Raw genomic sequence first — 22903 nt, 5'->3', positions numbered from 1 at the left:
CTAAGCGGTATGTGTGGAGAAAACCAGGCACTGCTCATCACCTGTCCAATACAGTCCCAACAGTGAAGCATGGTGGTGGCAGCATCATGCTGTGGGGGTGTTTTTCAGCTGCAGGGACAGGACGACTGGTTGCAATCGAGGGAAAGATGAATGCGGCCAAGTACAGGGATATCCTGGACAAAAACCTTCTCCAGAGTGCTCTGGACCTCAGACTGGGCCGAAGGTTTACCTTCCAACAAGACAATGACCCTAAGCACACAGATAAAATAACGAAGGAGTGGCTTCACAACAACTCCGTGACTGTTCTTGAATGGCCCAGCCAGAGCCCTGACTTAAACCCAATTGAGCATCTCTGGAGAGACCTAAAAATGGCTGTCCACCAACGTTTACCATCCAACCTGATAGAACTGGAGAGGATCTGCAAGGAGGAATGGCAGAGGATCCCCAAATCCAGATGTGAAAGACTTGTTGCATTTTTCCCAAAAAGACTCCTGGCTGTATTAGATCAAAAGGGGTCTTCTACTAAATACTGAGCAAAATTTCTGAATACTTAGGACCATGTGATATTTCAGTTTTTCTTTTTTAATAAATCTGCAACAATGTCAACAATTCTGTGTTTTTCTGTCAGTATGGGGTGCTATGTGTACATTCATGAGGAAGAAGAATGAACTTAAATGATTTTAGCAAATGGCTGAAATATAACAAAGAGTGAAAAATTTAAGGGGGTCTGAATACTTTCCGTACCCACTGTATATATATATATATATATATATATGTGTATATATAATATAAATGTTATGTGTTTGTGTTTTGTGCAACTTTCAGGCTACATTCACACCTGAGCGTAGCGTTTTTCGCGCGTTTTTTACCGCGATTTTACCGCGATTTTTGCGGCGTTTTTTACCGTGATTTTACCGCGATTTTTACCGCGATTTTTGTGCAGGCGTTTTTAGATTGAATAGAGATCAATGGAAAACGCCTGTAATCTGCCCAAAAAGAAGCTCATGTACTTTTTTGAGCGTTGGGCGTTTTGTATACAGCGTCAAAACGCTCAGATGTGAACAGGGGCCATTGAAATGAATAGGATTTGTCTTGTTGGGCGTTTTGAGAGCTGATCCTAGAGCAGAAAAACGCCCCAAAAACGCCCCAAAACGCCTAGATGTGAACGGAGCCTCAATGTTTGAATTTCCCTCCCTAGTTCCGCTCCCATGCAGCATTGCTGCTGCAGGGAACGGAACTAGGAAGTCATCATACCGACGGAGGACGGACGAGCGGCGGGGATCTCAGATGGCTGGCGATCACAGCAATGAGAGATCATCGCTGGATCGCCAGGAGAAGGTAAGAGACACCGCTGCGCGCTCTGCACATCCACCCCGAGCGTGACTCGGGGATACCGATAACAGCATAGAAAATCCACCCCGAGTCACGCTCGGGGATACCGCTAAGCAGGTTAAGACCGGAAGGATTTCCTTCCTGACCAGGCCCTATTTTGCGATTCGACACTCCGTTATTTTAACGGACAATTGCGTGGTCGTGCGAAGCTGTACCCAAACAAAATTTACATCCTTTTTTTCCCCACAAATAGAGCTTTCTATTGGTGGTGTTTGATCACCTGTGCGATTTTTATTATTTGCGCTATAAACAAAAAAAGAGCGACAATTTTGAAAAAAAAAAAAAAAAAACAATATTTTTCACATTCTGCTATATAACATTGCCCAAAAAAAAATTTAAAAATCAAAAAATTTTTTAACATTTTAGGCCAATTTGTTTTCTGCTACATATTTTTGGTAAAAAAATTGCAATAAGCGTATTTTGATTGGTTTGCGCAAAAGTTATCGTGTCTACTAACTACGGGAAAGATTTATGTCATTTTTATTTATGTAGCAGAATACATATTAGCCTTAAGGCCCGTACACACGTACCGATCGTCGGCATACAAACGTCGGCGGACGAAAGATCTGCCGATTGTACGCGTGTTAGTATGGTGCCTCCGACAGATGTCTGCGCACAATCCGCGGACAAAAGTCTTTCGTGCAAACATGAAAATTTTTGTCTGCGGACACCAGAACGGACGATTGTTCGCCTGTCAGTACAGAATTCGGCCGACAGACCGCAGATTTGCAAGACTGGGCATGCTCAGAAAATTAAAAACACAGGGAAAGTTAACCATTACATGACATCACTTCTGCAGTCAGCTGAAGTCTGCAGACAAAATTCTTGTGCTGTCCTTGTGCTGTCTTTGCACTTTTCAACAGACACCGACATCCCGGGGAGAAAAGACGAACATTTGTATGCCGACGATCGGTACGTGTGTACGGGGCTTTAGGGCTCTTTCACACGGGCGCTCCGTATGTCCGCAAATCATCCTATTTTTTTGCGGATGATTTGCGGACATAATGTAAGTCTATGGCATTGCGGATGTCAGCGGAATACCATCCGCTGACATCCGATTTCCTTCCTTTCTGTTCTGTTCCGTTTTTTGGAACGGAAACAGAACCCTATTTTTCCTCCGTTCAAAAAACGGAAAGGAAGGAAAATCGGATGTCAGCGGTGTCATCCGCTGACATCCGCAATGCCATTGACTTACATTATGTCCGTATATCATCCGCAAACTGATGGGATGATATGCGGGCATACGGAGCTGATGACACAAGTGTCATCCGCTCCGTGAAAAAAAAAAAAAAAAAGTCCCGCAGCGGACAAGAACAGCGGAGCGGCCATTGTGAAAGAGCCCTTAGTTTATGAAAAAATTAGATTTTTTAAAAAAAAAAATTTATTAGATATGTTTTATAGCAGAAAGAACAAAAATATATATATATATTTTTTTTTTAATTAAAAAATACACATTCAAGTTGCGCAACTTGAATGTATACTTTTTTGGATTTGAACTGTGAAGATATCACACAGATTAGTTTCTGCTTATTTATTATTATTTTTAATATTTTACTTTTAGTGCGTTTTTTTTCCTGTTGAATTTTATTTTTGTTTTTAAAATTGTCTGCCTTTTTTTGTTTATAGCGCAAAAAATAAAAACCGCAGCGGTGATCAAATACCACCAAAAGAAAGCTCTATTTGTGGGGAAAAAAAAGGACATCACTGGTTCCAAAAAAAAGATGTCAAAAGTGTCAGTAAACGTCTGATTTATCCGCTGCAATATCGCAGTCTGCTATAAGTCGCTGATCACCACCATGACTAGTAAAAAATAAAAAATAAATAAATATTCCATAAATATATCCCATTGTTTGTAGACGCTATAACTTTTGCGTAAACCAATCAATATACGCCTATTGTGAGTTTTTTTTCTTTACCAGAAATATGTAGCAGAATACATAGAATAGAATAGAATTTTTTTTTGGATAGGTTTTATAACAGAAAGTTGAAAATATTTTTTTTTTTTTTCAAAATTTTCGGTCTTTTGTTTATAGAGCAAAAAATAAAAATCGCAGAGGTGATCAAATACTACCAAAAGGAAGCTCTATTTGTGGGAAAAAGGACATCAATTTTATTTGGGTACAGCGGCGCACAACCACGCAACTGTCAGTTAAATTAACGCAGTGCCGTATCGCAAAAAATGGCCTGGTCATTAAGGGGGGTAAACCGGAGTTGAACAGGTTAAGGCCCCTTTCACACTAGTACGACCTGAAAGTCGTGCAACTTTGCTGCGCCTTGAAGCAATGCCTGTGTAATCTTGAGGTCTATGAACCTCAAGTCGCATCAAAGGCAGACCCAAGTAGTGCAGGGACTACTTTGAAGTTGCTGCGACTTGAAGTCACACGGATATGAAAGGTACTCAAGGTGTACGACTTGTCGTGCGACTTTGCAGTCCCAAGTCGCACAAGTGTGAAAGGGGCCTAAAGTGTATTCCCCCCCCCCCCCAACAAAATGCGTTTGAAAGAACCGCCATTTTATTTTCTAGCGATTTTCACTTGTAAACAATAAACATCAAAACAAGGCCTGGTCTTGAAGTGGTTATAAAATCGACCACCTACATTTTACTTCTCATGTGACCTGATTTTTACTGAAATATTGGGGGGGGTTAAAAGTCTGGCACACCACTAGAGGGGGCAGTACAGGGTGGCAGGGCATGCTGATGCATGTAGTTCCACCATACAGAAGCTGCCTCTGATCCACTCTTCTCTGTTGGACCTGGCTGTCTGATGTATCATCAAGAGCCCAGACATGGTTGCTCCCCCCTTTCTGTGTACACTGCAGGGGACGCTGTCCCAGTGCCAGCAATGTAAACAATACACACGTGAAAACATTTAAACATTTCCAGGCGCTTCCTGTTAGCGTCCTGTCTCCCTGGCAACGGAGCGATCCATGTGCTTGCGGGGGGAGAGATTTCCATTTAGCATCCCAGAGTCTGTCTAACCACCTGAAATCATTCAGAATGTGATAGATTTTCTCCATGAATACTGGCAGCTTTGTGTATGTGTCATGGAGAGAGTAAATAATACACTGAGGCTAGAAGGATCTCCCCCCTTAATGATAGCAGATGGAATAGTCCATGAAGTGTATGGGAGAAGTCTGTTGCCTGGAGGCAGAATATTGGGCAGCAGAACCTCATCAATACCCGGACACATTATACAGACAGGGGGACAGAGGCAGCATGGAGAATGAAAGGTTTGGGGTGGTCAGAGAGTCCATGAATAACAACCTGCTCCTGCAGAAGGTAAGGATCATCTTCTATTCTACTTTATTCTATCTGTGTATTACACATCACCATCTATTCTATATACAATACATGGGTTGTATACTCGCATTTTCTCTAAGCGTGCAAATAAATCATTGACCTCCATGCAGTCTGATCACGCACGCACATTAAGGCGCAGAGCGTTAACCACTTCAGCCCCGGTAGGTTTTACCCCCTTCATGACCGGGCCATTTTTTGCGATACGGCATTGCGTTCATTTACCTGACAATTGCGTGGGTGTGCGATGCTGTACCCAAGAGAAGGTGATGACCTTTTTTCCCCACAAATAGAGATTTCTTTTGGTGGTAATTGATCACCACATTTTTTTTTTTTCCTGGTGATCCTGCCAGTCACTCTGCTTTCCTATTAAAAACTGACCACACTAAGCAGGAAAGTACATCGTGGTCAGTTCTCTAGCTATGCTTGGAACATAGCCTGCTCTCCTCCATTGATCACACTTGTCCTGACACCCCCCCCCCCCCCCACTGCACAGCCATTCACTGGCAATCTCAGTGTGCTGCTGTTTCTCCTCCCCCAGCTCTGAGGCTCCGTTCACATGTAGGCTTTTTGGGGAGTTTTTCTGCTCTAGGATCAGCTCTCAAAACGCCCAACAAGACAAATCCTATTCATTTCAATGGCCCCTGTTCACTTATGAGCGTTTTGACACTGTGAGCAAAACGCCCAACGCTCAAAAAAGTACATGAGCTTCTTTTTGGGCAGATTACAGGCGTTTTCCATTGGTTTCTATTCAATCTAAAAATGCCTGCACAAAAAACGCCTGTAAATCGCGGTAAAAAACGCGTGAAAACGCTACGCTCAGGTGTGAATGTAGCCTTATGCAGCTGAGAACAGAGGGAATGTGATCATTTAAAAAAAAGGGGGGGGGAAGGTATTTTTAATTTTTTTTTTATATCTATCCAAAAATGTTTTGCCTTTTTATTTCTCCAAATATTACTTTATTACATTTTTCCCACGAAAACAAAAAAAAAACCCAATGTAGACAACATAAACAGTACATGTAGGATACAAAATCCATCTAATAAATAAAGTCTTTTTAACATGTCTATATCTTGCGCTGACACAGTAGTCAGTCTATCCGTATACTTCATATTTCTATTGTTTATACCAATTTATCATTTCTATATCTTAGGATATCTCCTTTCCTTTTATCTTCCTACAATACTGTTCCCCTCATCATATTCAGTTTATCACCAAAACAACCCCCCCAAAAAAAAGAAAAGAAAGGGGGGTGACTGTATCCTTAACCTCTGGTGAGAGGGGGGGGGGGGGGGGAGAATTTTCTCACCCCCCCCCCCCCCCCCCTGTTACCACTGCGGTTTTTATTTTTTGCACTAGAAACAAAAAAAGACCAACAATTTTGAAAAAATAAATAAATTCAACAGAAAAAAAACGCGCTAAAAGTGAAATATTAAAAATAATAAATTAACAGCAACTAATCTGTGTGATATGTACGCAGTTCAAATAAAAAAAAAAGTATACATTCAAGTTGCGCAACTGAATGTATGCTTTTTAACCACTTGCCGACTGTATACTGTACATATACGTCGGCAGAGTGGCTCTCCCAGGCAAAACCACGTAGCGGTACGTCATTAGCTTGGAGGTGAGCGCGTGCCTCCAACGGGGCGCTCCCGCCCCCGATCGTCAGCGGGGAAGCTGGCGCGTGTGTCAGGCGGCTCCGATCGCCGCCTGACACTCTCGATCTCTCACTGCTGGGATGAAAGGACGGACGGCTGATGTAAACACAGCCGTCCGTCCTTCTGCCTGCCATGATCACAGAAACCATGCTATATAGGATCACATGTCTCTGTGATCATTTCAAAAGCCCAACCCCCCCCCCCCCCCCCACAGTTAGAATCACTCCCCTAGGCTTACATATAACCCCTTGATCACCAACAGTATTAACCCCTTCCCTGCCAGTGTCATTATTACAGTAACAGTGCAACACAGCGGGAGTTGGGCCAGGGGAGGAGAGGCGGTGTAAACAAAGCGGGCGGATCTCCTATGTGACAGGCAGGGTCAGATTACAGGATTCAGCATAGCTGAACCTGCGATCTGTGTCTGTGTCACACAATACCCTCCCCCCACACACGTCAGTAAGCATGAGGCATACATTTAACTCCTTGATCACCAATAAAGTTAACCCCTTCCCTGCCAATGGCATTATTACAGTAACAGTGCATATTTTTAGCACTGATTACTGTAGTAATGTCACTGGTACTCCCAAAAAGTGTCAAAAATGTCAGTTAGGGGTCCAATCTGTCCGCCGCAATGTCGCAGTCCCGCTAAAAATTGCAGATCGCCGCCATTACTAGTAAAAAAAAAAAAAAAAAAAAAACAACAATAAAAATGACATAAATATTTCCTGTAGTTAGTAGACACGATAACTTTTGCGCAAAGTAATCAAACTACGCTTATTGCAATTATTTTTTTTCACCAAAAATATGTAACAAAAAACAAATTGGCCTAAAATGTTAAAAATGTTATTTACATTTTATTTTGGGAATGTTATATAGCAGAATGTGAAAAATATTGTTTTTTTTTTTTCAGAATTGTGGCTTTTTTTGTTTATAGCGCAAAAAATAAAAATCGCAGAGGTGATCAAATACCACCAAAATAAAGCTCTGTTTGTGGGGGGAAAAAAAGGACATTTTATTTAGGTACAGCGTCACAGGACCGTGCAATTGTCCGTTAAAGGGCCGAATCGCAAAAAATCGCCTGGTCATTAGGGGGGAAAATCCTTCCGGTCCAGAACTGGTTAATTTTAATTTTTTCTGCTATAAAACATATCTAATTAATAAATGTAAAAAATCTAATTTCTTCATCAGTTTAGGCCAATATGTATTCTGCTACATATTTTTGGTAAAACAAATCCCAAAAAGCGTATATTGATTGGTTTGCGCAAAAGTTATCGCGTCTACAAACTATGGGATAGATTTATAAACGTTTTATTTTATAATTGTTTTTACTAGTAATGGCCGCGATCAGTGATTTTTAGCAGGACTGCGACATTGCGGCGGCAAAATCTGACACTGAAGCCCCGTACACACGTACCGATGGTCGGCTTACAAATGTTCCTCTTTTCTCCCCGGGATGTCGGTGTCTGCTGAAAAGTGCAAAGACAGCACAAGGACAGCACAAGAATTTTGTCCGCCGACTGCAGAAGTGATGTCATGTAATGGTTAACTTTCCCTGTGTTTTCTATTTTCTGAGCATGCCCAGTCTTGCAAATCTGCGGTCTGTCGGCCGAATTGTGTACTGACAGGCGAACAATCGTCCGTTCTGGTGTCGGCATACAAATATTTTCATGTTTGCACGAAAGACTTTTGTCCGCGGATTGTGCGCAGACATCTGTCGGAGGCACCATACTAACACGCGTACAATCGGCAGATCCTTCGTCCACCGACGTTTGTATGCCGACGATCGGTACGTGTGTACGGGCCTTGAGTGACACTTTTTGGGGACCAGTGACACCAATACAGTGATCAGTGCTAAAAAAAATGCACTGTCACTGTATAAATGACACTGGCAGGGAAAGGTTTAACATCAGGGGCAATCAAAGGGTTAACTGTGTTCCCTGGGTGTGCTTTCTTACTGTGCAGGGGAATGGACTGACTGGAGGAAAAGAGACATCTGTGTTTCTGATTAGCAGGAACACAAGATCTCTCTTTCCCTCTGTGACAGAATGGCGGTCTACCTTGTTTACATAGTTAGACCACGGTTCTATCTCTCATATGAACGATCGGCGGGTCCCGGTGGCTATTGCGGGCGCCGGCTCCCGATGTGTCCAATCACAGCGGGAGTGCAGCTCCGACAGCACGTGCACATGCCCCCTCATGTACAGGTTTAAGATTTTGCGCTTAAGGACTGCCCTGCTGCAGAAAATGTACATGGGCCGGTCCTTAAGTGGTTAAAGAGAAACTTCGCTCCCCTCCTGCCACCATTTGATATTTATAGCCCCCCCCCCCCCCCCCCCCCAGGGATGAGTTTGGGTATATTAAGATCCTCTTTTGAAGTCACGTGGCCATGCCCGCCAGGAAGCTGTCACCTGTAATGGGCCAATCATCTGCGTCCAGGACAGCTTCACAAGGGGGTGTTTATAACGTACCTCTGCAGGGTGGGGAATGCCTCAGCTAGATATATGATTGGCCCATTACAGGTGACAGCTTTCTGGTGGGCTCGCACAGGTGGGTTCAGATCCAAGCCCGGATAAACCCAAGCTCATCAGTAGAGACAAAGAATGTGAAAGTGTTACTAAACCCAGGAGCCTGCAGTCACTATATCTGGTCTACCACAGTACACAGGACATGGAAATGAAATTGTTTTAGTAAATATAAACTGCTAAATACCTTTGCTCATCAGCAGTATATAGCAGTCTTGTGGCTTGTATCAGTGTCTGGTTAAAGCTTGTAGGAGGAGTTTTCATTCTCCTCTGACTGTCCTATGAAGCTGCATGACCCCTGACCCTCTGTCTGGACAGTGCTGATTGGCCCTGCGCTGATCACATGCACTCTTTCAAGAAAATAAAAACTCTCTAGCAATATACACCAAACTGAGCATGTGCAGAGTGCCCCCCAAGGCTCTGTTCTAAGAGGAGATGGATTGGGGACTGTGGTAGAAGGGGAGGATCAGAGAAGACAGGAGAAAACAGCCTTTTTACACAATACAGAGGATTACCCCTTAACATGCTTTACTGCAGTGGTCTCCAAACTGCAGCCCAGGCCATATGCAGCCCTTTGCTTGCCTTTATCTGGCCTTTGGGGCACTAGTACATCTACTGATGCCAACAATGAGGCATAATTCCCCCCACAGACATCAACAATGGGGAACAATGACATCAACAATGGGGCACAATTCCTCCTAATGACACCAACAATGGGGCACAATTCCCCCCACTGACACCAACAATCGGGCGCAATTCCTCCCACTGACATCAACAATGGGGCACAATTCCCTCCCACTGACACCAAAAATGGGGCACATTTCCTCCCACTGACATCAACAATGGGGCACAATTCCCCCCCACTGACACCAAAAATGGGGCACAATTCCTCCCACTGACATCAACAATGGGGCACAATTCCCCCCCACTGACACCAACAATCGGGCGCAATTCCTCCCACTGACATCAACAATGGGGCACAGTTCCCCACCCCCTGACACCAACATTGAGGCACTATTCCTCCCACTGACACCAACAATGGGGCATAATTCCCCCCCACTGACACCAACAATGGGGCACAATTCCCCCCACTGACACCAACAATGGGGCACAATTCCCCCCACTGACACCAACAATGGGGCACAATTCCCCCCACTGACACCAACAATGGGGCACTATTCTTCCACTGACACAAACAATGGGGCACAATTCCCCCCACTGACACCAACAATGGGGCACATTTCCTCCCACTGACACAAACAATGGGGCACATTTCCTCCCACTGACACAAACAATGGGGCACAATTCTTCCACTGATGTCTGCAACTTTTCTGCTCCAAGTGGCCCCCCTAAAGCTTGAAAAACAGTAAACTGCCCCTTTGTTTAGAAAGTTTGGAGACCCCTGCTTTACTGCATATACACACTGATTTTACTGTTGTGGGTTTAGTATCACTTTAAAGTGGTTGTAATCCTCAGACATGAAATATGAATAAAACATATCCCTCTATAGTGTGTACTTGTCGCAATCCAGAGCACTAAGTGTCATTTCTGTCTGCTACCTCGTTCCTCTGCTATCGGCATGAGGCACTTCATACAAGTTTTCCTGATACCAAGAGAAAAATAGTGACGGGAGGGATCTCCAGCTGATGACAACCTCAGCTCTGTTCCTGTGTATGCTGTGTAAAAGGGGGGGGGGGGGGGCAATGTGCTTGCAACCTGTAGGGGGGAGGGCTCTGTGACAGGCACACAGAGATCAGTGTTTTAGCTTAGCTGAAACACGCAATTTCACTGTGGCTGTGTGACAGGAGAGCCGCCTGCTTTGTTTACATAGGCAGGAGGCTCTCCTGTCATTGTCTCTGAAGATTGCGGAAGGCCAGTGGCGATTGTGCCCGCTCCACCCGCAGTCTGGCTCCTGCTGTGTCCAATCACAGCAGGAGCATGGCTCCGGCGGCGCACGCCACATGCACATAACCACATAGAACTACGCAGATCTATGTGCAGATTTATGCGCAGCCTAGCCGCCCTGCCACAGTAAAGTTGCGTGGGGCGGTCGGCAAGTGGTTAATGGAATCCCAGTATTAGTCCGTAGGGTTCAATACTGGTTTGGCCCACCCTTTGCAGCTATAACAGCTTCAACTCTTCTGGGAAGGCTGTCCACAAGGACTAGAAGTGTGTCCATGGGAATGTTTGGCTAGTCTTCCAGAAGTGCATTTGTGAGGTCAGGCACTGATGTTGGACGAGAAGGTCTGGCTTGCAGAGGGTGGGCCAACTCAATACTGAACCCTAAGACTGGGATGCCAATAAGGTTCACATGTGTGTAAAGGCAGGCGCCCCAATACTTTTACCAATAAAGTGTACCTCCCAATGCCCGCCTGAAAACTCTCATAGATGGCATCATCCCGTCCTGCCTTGTTGCTAGGACTTTGCTAAGGCATTCCTAGCTCTTGCTGCTCTAGGAACACCGTATACTCTGTGAAAGGATGAGAGGGATCAGGGATGGAGAGAAAACACTCGCTCTTCCATGTAGGAGAGCCGTAGTTCTCATTTCCACAGCAGGCTGGAGAATAGCGGGAGCGGTACTATTTGGCATGAATAAAAGTATAGATTGTAGAGGACACAGCAGTCATCCTGACTTTTCTTACATGTCAGCAGAGGTCATTTTTATTTACACACCTAATAATAATCTGCTTTACCTGCATACCTTATTCTTTATTGTGGCTACATTTATAACATGTAGAGACCTGCAGGGGGCAGCAGAGAGGTATATTCCAGGGATGTGCGGCACCTGGCCATTTCTACAGGCATGAATGGATTGGCAGCAACTAGAAACTGTTCAATGAAAACAGTCGGAAAATGCAACTCAGATCAAAAGGCAGTACTCAAGTAGTCTTGTTCTGTATATCAATCTTCTCTTACTACAAAAACACAAGACCGGGGGCAACTACAAAAACACACGACAGGGGGCAACTACAAAAACACACGACAGGGGGCCACTACAAAAACACAAGAACGGGGGCAACTACAAAGACACAAGACCAGGGGCAACTACAAAGACACAAGACCGGGGGCAACTACAAAGACACAAGACCGGGGGCAACTACAAAGACACAAGACCGGGGGCAACTACAAAGACACAAGACCGTGGCAACTAAAAAGTCACAAGACCAGGGGCAACTACAAAAACACACGACCGGGGGCAACTACAAAAAACACAAGACCGGGGGCAACTACAAAAACACACGACCGGGGGCAACTACAAAGACACACGACCGGGGGCAACTACAAAGACACAAGACCGGGGGCAACTACAAAGACACACGACCGGGGGCAACTACAAAGACACAAGACCGGGGGCAACTACAAAGACACAAGACCGGGGGCAACTACAAAGACACAAGACCGGGGGCAACTTCAAAAACACATGACCGGGGGCAACTACAAAGACACAAGACCGGGGGCAACTACAAAAACACACGACCGGGGGCAACTACAAAGACACAAGACCGGGGGCAACTACAAAGACACAAGACCGGGGGCAACTACAAAGACACAAGACCGGGGGCAACTTCAAAAACACATGACCGGGGGCAACTACAAAAACACACGACCGGGGGCAACTACAAAAACACACGACCGGGGGCAACTACAAAGACACAAGACCGGGGGCAACTACAAAGACACAAGACCGGTGGCAACTACAAGAACACAAGACCGGGGGCAACTACAAAAACACACGACCGGGGGCAACTTCAAAAACACAAGACCAGGCGCAACTACAAAAATACACGACCGGGGGCAACTACAAAAACACAAGACCGGGGGCAACTTCAAAAACACACAAGACCAGGCGCAACTACAAAAACACACGACCGGGGGCAACTACAAAAACACACGACCGGGGGCAACTACAAAAACACAAGACCAGGGGCAACTTCAAAAACACAAGACCAGGCGCAACTACAAAAATACACGACCGGGGGCAACTACAAAAACACACGACCGGGGGCAACTACAAAAACACACAACCGGGGGCAACTACAAAGACATAAGACCGGGGGCAACTACAAAGACACAAAACCGGGGGCAAGACCACCATATATGAAGAACAGTCCCAGTTTCCCCAACACAGCTCCAAAAGTAGTGGGATGGAATATAAATACAATATATAAAAACAGTATTTTGGTTGCACATTAGGCTACGTGAAAAACAGGCACCTGAGTCACAATTTTACCACCTCCAGGAACATACCCTAATATGTAAAATACAACAGGAGGAAGCTGTTCGCATGCCACAGCTGGGGCAAATTTAAGGCAACATGCCAAGCTGACAAGCAGCACCGTCTGTCAAACTCGGCCTTTCAAGTTAATCACTTCTGGACCGGAAGATTTGCCCCCTTAATGACCAGGCCATATTTTGTGATTGGGCACTGCGTTACTTTAACGGACAATTGCGCGGTCGTGCGACGCTGTACCCAAACAAAATTTATGTCCTTTTTTTTTTCCCCACAAATAGAGCTTTCTTTTGGTGGTATTTGCTCACCTGTGCGATTTTTATTTTTTGCGCTATAAACAAAAAAAAGCGACAATTTTGAAAAAGAAAAAACAATATTTTTCACATCCTGCTATAAAACATTCCCAAAAAATGCGGTGTGTGTGGAGTTAATTGTCATTTTGTGACACTTCAATAGCGTTAAAAGGTAAACAGTTCAGTGTGTTATACCATTACATTACACAGCGGCCCCTACACAATGCACACCAGTACGCACATGTGATAATATGAGGGTTTATGTGAAATGTTGTAAAGAACAGCAGTGATGGATTTACACAATTTTATTTTTTTGTGTGCAATCATTTATCACGGTAAATGTAATTGGGAGCATGGCAACGGTTTGTGTTTTACCCTCATGTATTGTGCTGCCATGGGGTTTATTTACTAGAAGTAAATAGACTGTGTACTTTTAAAAGTGCAGTTGCTCCAGAGTTTAGTAAAGAGATAAAGCTTCACGTTACAAAGAACACCCAATCATATGCAAGGGAAAAAAAACGAAACAGAATTTTTGCTTGCACATGATTGGATGATGAAAGTCAGCAGAGCTTCTGCTCATTTACTAAGCTCTGGAGCAACTGCACTTTGCTTAGTGCACAGTAGATTTGCCATTAGTAAATCAACCCCTTAAAGTAATATTAACCACTTGCCGACTGTTCACATTGAGGGTACTGCGGCAAAGTAGCTCTCCTGGATCCAGCGACGTAGACCTACGTCGCTGGATCCCGCCCCCCCTCGGCGACGCTCACGTTGCGCCGGATGCTCGATCCCGCTATATTCAGACACAGCGGGAGTCGGGCCAGGGGAGAAGAGGTGGTGGTCACCACGCTCTTCCCCGATCGTCGGGGATCGAGTGAGGAAATTTGCCCGCTTGTGTAAACAAAGCGGGCGGATCTCCTAAGTGACAGGCAGGGACAGATTACAGGATTCAGCATAGCTGAACCTGCGATCTGTGTCTGTGTCACACAATCCCCTCCCCCCACACACGTCAGTAAGCATGAGGCATACATTTAACCCCTTGATCACCCATAAAGTTAACCCCTTCCCTGCCAGTGTCATTATTACAGTAACAGTGCATATGTATAGCACTGATTACTGTAGTAATGTCACTGGTACCCCCAAAAGTGTCAAAAATGTCAGTTAGGGGTCCGATCTGTCCGCTGCAATGTCGCAGTTCCGCAAAAAAAAATCGCAGATTGCCGCCATTACTAGTAAAAAAAAAATAAACAATAAAAATGACAAATCTTTCCCGTAGTTAGTAAACGCAATAACTTTTGTGCAAACCAATCAAAATACGCTTATTGTGATTTTCTTTTACCAAAAATATGTAGCAGAAAAGAAATTGGCCTAAAATGTTAAATAAAAATTTTGGTTTATAATTTTTTTGGGGGGGGGAATGTTATATATCAGAATGTGAAAAAATATTGTTTTTTTTTTTTTCAAAATTGTTGCTCTTTTTTTCAAAAATTAAAAATCGCACAGGTGATCAAATACCACCAAAAGAAAACTCTATTTGTGGGGGAAAAAAAGGACATAAATTTAATTTGGGTACAGCGTCGCACGCCCACGCAATTGTCCTTTAAAATAACGCAGATATATATCGCAAAATATAGCCTGGTCAGGAATGGGGTAAAATCTTCCGGTCTTAAAGTGGTTACAAATACGCTCATCAAGAATTTTTTCAAACTAGAAAAAGGCAGAAGTTGGGACTTTAAATGGAGCACTGAAAATAGTGCCCCCATCCCTGGTTACATGAATAAAGGAAAGGTTTGGGACTTTGAGTGAGGTGGAGACAAGAATGCTGGGAGACATGGGTAATAAAAACATTTTATTACTGTACACATCAATAGACAAAGTACAACATGTAAAATAGCAATTCATGTATAAACAGCATATTACAAACATATCGGTCAGTCTGATGCATTTGCAGGTACACAAAATATGCATAAAGAGTGTAGGGACTATGGCACTTCGTATTGGCCACACAGTCCAAAGTTGCTACATTATTGCCATACTGTAGGCGGTCTGCAGGGTGCACCATGGTAATGAATGTTGAATCAAAAACTTGCTGCAGCAGTCATTGTTGTTGCAGGTGTTTTTTTTGGGCATTTTTTGGGCGTCTTTGGAGGCAGGCATAACATCTGAACTTGTGTATAGGGGTATATATACACACACACTTATATGTATTTACACACATACACACATATAGGTGTGAAAGGAGCGAAGTCCTATGGCTGTTAATTATTTCATTAGCGCAGCCATAGGGTTCTGCTACTTTCCCACCTATATATGTGTATGTGTATATATATACATACATGTGTGTGTGTATATATACCCCTACACAGAAGTTCAGATGTTATGCCTGCCTCCAAAGACGCACAAAAAATGGCCAAAAAAACGGCTGCAACAACACACCTGGGACGTTTTTCTAGCAGGCTTTTTTTGGGCATTTTTTGGGCGTCTTTGGAGGCAGGCATGACATCTGAACTTCTGTGTAGGGGTATATATACACACACACATGTATGTTTATATACACATACACATATATAGGTGTGAAAGTAGCAGAACCCTATGGCTGCACTAATGAAATTATTAACAGCCATAGAACTTCGCTCCTTTCACACCTATATGTGTGTATGTGTATAAATACATATAATGTAGCAACTTTGGACTATGTGGCCAATACGAAGTGCCATAGTCCCTACACTCTTTATGCATATTTTGTGTACCTGCGAATGCATCAGACTGACCGATATGTTTGCAATATGCTGTTTGTACATGAATTGCTATTTTACATGTTGTACTTTGTCTATTGATGTGTACAGTAATAAAATGTTTTTATTACCCATGTCTCCCAGCGTTCTGGTCTCCACCTCACTCAAAGTCCCAAACCTTTCCTTTTATTCATCGAGAATTTTTTTGTCAAAGACATGTAGCTAAATACATTTTGGCCTAAATATATGACAAAAATTAAATATATTGGTTATTTTTTAACTGTCAAAGTAGAAAATGTCAATTTTCCGCAAAATGTTCGCTCTTTTTTTCTTAATATCGCAAAAAATGAAAAGCGCAGAGGTGATCAAATACCACCAAAAGAAAGCTCTGTTTGTGGGAAAAAAAGGACGTAAATTTCGTTTGCATGACCGCGCAATTGTCAGTTAAAGTCGCGCAGTGCCAAGTTGCAAAAAGTGGCCTTGACGTTAAGCAGGAAAATCCTCCGGGGCTAAAGTGGTTAAAGAAAAAAAAAAAAACATGTTATACTTACCTGCTCTGTGAAGTGGTTTTTCTCAGAGCAGCCCCCATCCTCCTCTTCTCGGGTCCCTCACTGGCGCTCTTGGCCTCTCCCTCCTCCCAAGTGCCCCAGAGCAAGAAGCTTGGGGGCACCCAAGCAGTCTCGTTCCTGAGCTAGCTGCCATTTTGTTTTACTATGGCTTATTCTCTTTACGATAAAAGTGGTCCCGCGGGCAGATTCACCACAGGATCACTTTTAGAAGTGGCGGGAGGGTTTGACCCCCCGCCCACTGCTTGCCAGTTATTCCCGGTTTTACTGAACCGATTGGTGAAGCCCGGGAGTGATCCAATGTGGCCGTTAGCTGGGCTTTGAGAAAAGTGAGCCCAAGACGGCTGCCACTCATCTCTATGCCCTTGGAGGACCAGAGCGACGTCTGAGGTAATTTCCGGTTCCTGGGCCATAGTAAATACATTTTTTTTTTTTTTTTTTTTTTTTAAGGGAAATTTACTTTTTTTTTACATTTTCTTCTGAGTTTTTTTTTTCTTTTGCTTTTAAAAGGTACATGAGAGATTTCGGTCTTTTTGACCCCAGACCACACAATAAAGAGGACCTGTCATGCCTTTTTCTATTACAAGGGTTGTTTACATTCCTTGTAACAGGAATAAAAGTGATAAAAAGAAATAAAAAAAAAGGGGACAATGTGAAATATAGTAAAAGTAAAATAAAAAAAAAATTTAAAAATCGAAAGCACCACATCCCTTCATTATCCAAAAACCTGCATCGTGTGCCGCCCATGCTCTCTGGAAGGGGTTCTAGTCCTAAATGTCCACCACTGGGAGTGCTGGTTCCGGCGGGAGCTCGTCTCGGCCCCTGTAATGGCTAAAGAAGGTGGTCCCCCTAGTGGCCCCCACATCCATACCGTCCCTGAGATGAGTGTGAATGACAACCTCAGCCTTGGCTTATGGCTCTGACTTTGAGCCGTCCCTCCGTGCTCACGTGCAGAAGCAAACGCATACGTAAGTCATGCAAGCATATGTAAACGGTGTTCAAACCACACATGTGAGGTATCGCCTTGAACGTTGGAGTTGGAGCAATAATTCCAGTGCAAGACCTCCTCTGTAACTCTAAACAGGTAATCTGTAAAACATATTAAAGTGTCACCTATGGAGATTTTTAAGTACCATACTTTGTCCCCATTCCACGAATGCATGCAATTTTAAAGCATGACATGTTGGGTATCTATGTACGCGGTGTAACATCATCTTTTTTACATTATACAATAAATTGGGGTAAATATTGTGTTTTCTTTTTTTTTGTTTTTTTTTTTAATTCATTAAAATGTATTTTTTTCAAACAAATTGCATTTGAAAGACCGCTGTGCAAATACTGTGTGACGTAAAATATTGCAACGCCATTTTATTCTCTAGGACAGTGTTTCTCAACCTTTTTCTAGTGGAGGCACCCTTTAAAATGATGGACAATCTCAAGGCACCCCATTCTAAAATGTAAAAAAAAACTATTCTAATAGATTTACATAATGCAGCAACATCCACACATAGGACACCCAGCAGGGGATTTATTATTCCAAAGCAAATACACTTTTGCACACTGGTACTGACTAGTATTCCAATGTTTCTCTTCTCCCTCAATTTCTCTCCATCAGTGAGCTAATGTCTAACAAGGATGCTGTGGAGGCATCGGATAGCCTCCTTTTTGACTGATGATGTCATTGGTTGTTAGGATTCCATGGTGCATAATGATCATGGCTTTGTGTAACTAAAAGACATTCTTGATCCACCTGCTGGTTTGTATACAATGTTTGATCAATTTTTAGGCATTTTGCCAGGGCACCCCTGAAGAAACCTCAAGGCACCCCAGCGTGCCTGGGCACCCTGGTTGAAAAAAGGCTGTGTTGGAGCAGTAAGGATGTTGAACTCCCTTCCACAGTGCGTGATGTCAGTGTTGAGTGTAGATGAATTAATTAAGTTTTCCATGTGTTTTTTAGCAAACAAACACACACCTGAATAGACTGATGTTTTTATTCAACCTTACCAACTATGTAACTACTAAATATGCAAATCTCTTCTGCCATAAAACTTTACCTCCTAGCAATTCTTCACTTGGGACTTTGGTTACACTTTAAAGCCGCCATTATACAATTTGGCCACTTGATGGCAACATAACACCAGTTTTCCTGTCTCATTGTCATGTACTATGTACTCATCTTCTCACTATTTTATATGAACCATTCAGGTCTAGACAAAATGTATTAAAGGCTTTATTTGTTAGAATTAACCCCTGCAGATTAGATGTAACTGCATCGTCACTGTTACCTGTCAGATCTACGTCATCCTTTCCTATTAGGTCTCTTGTGCGGTAAACTGTCTAAATATTTCTATATTGTCCATAACAACCAAACTGTTGGTGGGAATAAAAAAAACGTAAAAAATGATCAGTAGCCATGGAAACGCCTCCAAAAATGCTTTCATCCAGTTGAATTTGTTCTGCGTGTACTCGATCACCTTATGTCAGATTCTGTGTAGCAAATGCAAGTTTTTCCATCCATTCTAAGGGTCGTCTCACCCAACGCTGATACTCAATATTTGTAGACACTTCAGACCTTAGGTGGACTTAAAGTGGACCACAGTCCGCATACTAAATTGTTAGAGTTAACAAAAAAAATGTCCATTTTACCTAGGTGCTGTTACTGTCACTCAAAGACCTGGTTCACACCATTGCGGGTTTGCAGCCCGTATTTGCATTCATTTGAATGGGCTGCCGTGCCTGCATCGCCTGCAGAAAAAAAAGGTACATGCACTATTTTGGAAACGCTGCTAATTTCCCTGGGATTTCCGCAAACGTACTGCATTTTGAGATGCATCATTAGGAATGACGTTTTTCAACAGCAGCGCATTTTGACTGTGGGTGGTTGCGGGTGCGGGAATCGCTGCGATACCCGCACCCACAATTACCCGTAATAGTGTGAACCAGGTCTTAGCCTTCATGTGAGATCCTGGGAAAGTGGAGGAAAGCAAATCTTCTTAGCATGTGCTTTTGAACTCACTTTAGCTCGGCTGCATAGAGCAGTGTTTCTCAACCTTTTTTCAGTCAAGGCACCCTTTAAAATTATGGACAATCTTGAGGCACCCTCCAAATTTATGGACAGTCTTGAGGCACCCTCCAAAATTATGGACAGTCTTGAGGCACCCTGCAAATTTATGGACAGTCTTGAGGCACCCTCCAAAATTATGGACAGTCTTGAGGCACCCTCCAAAATTATGGACAGTCTTGAGGCACCCTCTAAAATTATGGACAGTCTTGAGACACCCTCCAAATTTATGGACAGTCTTGAGGCACCCTCCAAAATTATGGACAGTCTTGAGGCACCCTCCAAATTTATGGACAGTCTTGAGACACCCTCCAAAATTATGGACAGTCTTGAGGCACCCTCCAAAATTATGGACAGTCTTGAGGCACCCTCTAAAATTATGGACAGTCTTGAGGCACCCTCTAAAATTATGGACAGTCTTGAGGCACCCTCCAAAATTATGGACAGTCTTGAGGCACCCTCTAAAATTATGGACAGTCTTGAGGCACCCTCTAAAATTATGGACAGTCTTGAGGCACCCTCTAAAATTATGGACAGTCTTGAGGCACCCTCTAAAATTATGGACAGTCTTGAGGCACCCTCCAAAATTATGGACAGTCTTGAGGCACCCTCTAAAATTATGGACAGTCTTGAGGCACCCTCCAAAATTATGGACAGTCTTGAGGCACCCTCCAAAATTATGGACAGTCTTGAGGCACCCTCCAAATTTATGGACAGTCTTGAGACACCCTCCAAAATTATGGACAGTCTTGAGGCACCCTCCAAAATTATGGACAGTCTTGAGGCACCCTCTAAAATTATGGACAGTCTTGAGGCACCCTCTAAAATTATGGACAGTCTTGAGGCACCCTCCAAAATTATGGACAGTCTTGAGGCACCCTCTAAAATTATGGACAGTCTTGAGGCACCCTCTAAAATTATGGACAGTCTTGAGGCACCCTCCAAAATTATGGACCGTCTTGAGGCACCCTCTAAAATTATGGACAGTCTTGAGGCACCCTCCAAATTTATGGACAGTCTTGAGGCACCCTCCAAAATTATGGACAGTCTTGAGGCACCCTCTAAAATTATGGACAGTCTTGAGACACCCTCCAAATTTATGGACAGTCTTGAGACACCCTCCAAAATTATGGACAGTCTTGAGGCACCCTCTAAAATTATGGACAGTCTTGAGGCACCCTCTAAAATTATGGACAGTCTTGAGGCACCCTCCAAAATTATGGACAGTCTTGAGGCACCCTCCAAAATTATGGACAGTCTTGAGGCACCCTCCAAAATTATGGACCGTCTTGAGGCACCCTCTAAAATTATGGACAGTCTTGAGGCACCCTCCAAATTTATGGACAGTCTTGAGGCACCCTCCAAAATTATGGACAGTCTTGAGGCACCCTCTAAAATTATGGACAGTCTTGAGACACCCTCCAAATTTATGGACAGTCTTGAGACACCCTCCAAAATTATGGACAGTCTTGAGGCACCCTCTAAAATTATGGACAGTCTTGAGGCACCCTCTAAAATTATGGACAGTCTTGAGGCACCCTCTAAAATTATGGACAGTCTTGAGGCACCCTCCAAAATTATGGACAGTCTTGAGGCACCCTCCAAAATTATGGACAGTCTTGAGGCACCCTCCAAAATTATGGACAGTCTTGAGGCACCCTCCAAAATTATGGACAGTCTTGAGGCATCCTCCAAAATCATGGACAGTCTTGAGGCACCCTCTAAAATTATGGACAGTCTTGAGGCATCCTCCAAAATCATGGACAGTCTTGAGGCATCCTCCAAAATCATGGACAGTCTTGAGGCACCCCATTCTAAAATGTAAAAATTATTCTGACAGTTTTACATAATGCAGAAACATCCACACGTAGGACATTGAACGTTAGAGGTGATTTATTCTTCCAAAGCAAATACACTTTTGAAAACTGGAACTGACTAGAATTCCAATGACATCCTCCTTATCAACTGATGATGTCATTGGTCATTAGGAGGATGGCAGCTAGAAGCTTGTAATGGTGTACAATGAAAACCTGTGGCTTTGTGTAACAAAAAGGCAAGCTTTATCCACCCACCAGCTTGTATACAATTTTGGGGAACTTTTTAGGCATTTTTTTAAGGCACCCCTGAAGAAATCCTCAAGGCACCCCAGGGTGCCTTGGCACCCTGGTTGAAAAAGGCTGCTCTAGATCAGTGATGGCAAACCTTGGCAACCCAGATGTTTTGCTAGATCAGAGATGGCAAACCTTGGCACCCCAGATGTTTTGGAACTACATTTCCCATGATGCTCCACTACACTGAAGAGTGCATGAGCATCGTGGGAAATGTAGTTCTAAAACATCTGGGGTGCCAAGGTTAACCATCACTGTTCTAGATCATCCTTTTTCAACCAGGGTGCCTTGAGGTGTCTTCAGGTGTGCCTTGGCAAAATGCCTAAAAATTGCCCAAAAATTGTACACAAGCCAGCGTGTGGATGAAGGTTGCCTTTTAGTTAGACTAAGCCACAGGTTTTCATTGTGCACCATTCCAACCTTCTAGCTGCCAGCATCCTAACGACCAATGGAGTCATCAGTTGATAAGGAGGATGTCAGTCGCCTGTATAGCATATTTGTTTGACCCTCCCCTGCCCTTCTCCATCAGCGTTGAGATCACATTAGCTGAGTGATGGAGAAAAATATAAGGGAGAAAAGAAACATCGGAATACTAGTCAGTACCAGTTTATAGCATCCTTGTTTGACCTTCCCCTGCCCCTCTCCATCAGCGTTGAGATGACATTAGCTGAGTGAGGGAGAAGAGAAACCTTGGAATACTAGTCAGTACCAGTTTACAGCATCCTTGTTTGACCCTTCCCTGCCCCTCTCCATCAGCGTTGAGATCACATTAACTGAGTGATGGAGAAAAACTGAGAGAGAAGAGAAACATTGGAATACTAGTCAGTACCAGTTTGCAAAAGTGTATTTGCAAGAATAAATCACCTCTAACGTTGAGTGTCCTACTTGGACTTGTGGATGTTGCTGCATTATGTAAGACTATTAGAATAGTTTTTACATTTTAGAATGGGGTGCCTCGAGACTGTCCATAATTTTAAAAGGGCGCCTTGACTGAAAAAAGGTTGAGAAACACTGCTCTAGATCTACCAACAACTGT

General features: G+C 43.5%; 1 protein-coding gene across 1 annotated transcript in view; it reads left to right on the top strand.

The window, feature by feature from the left end:
* Positions 1-4586: 4586 nt before the first annotated feature.
* Positions 4587-22903, top strand: part of CFAP77 (cilia and flagella associated protein 77) — a 322878-nt gene continuing 304561 nt past the window's right edge. Inside the window, exon 1 of the mRNA XM_082262788.1 lies at positions 4587-4672. Within this exon, the coding sequence (XP_082118914.1) occupies positions 4610-4672 (63 nt within the window). The 5' untranslated portion in view covers positions 4587-4609. The remainder of the gene's footprint in view (positions 4673-22903) is intronic.

Source organism: Pelophylax lessonae (assembly GCF_965119305.1).
Source record: "Pelophylax lessonae genome assembly, chromosome: 7".
Taxonomy (NCBI): Eukaryota; Metazoa; Chordata; class Amphibia; order Anura; family Ranidae; genus Pelophylax; species Pelophylax lessonae.
This window is presented reverse-complemented; position numbering and strand designations above follow the sequence as displayed.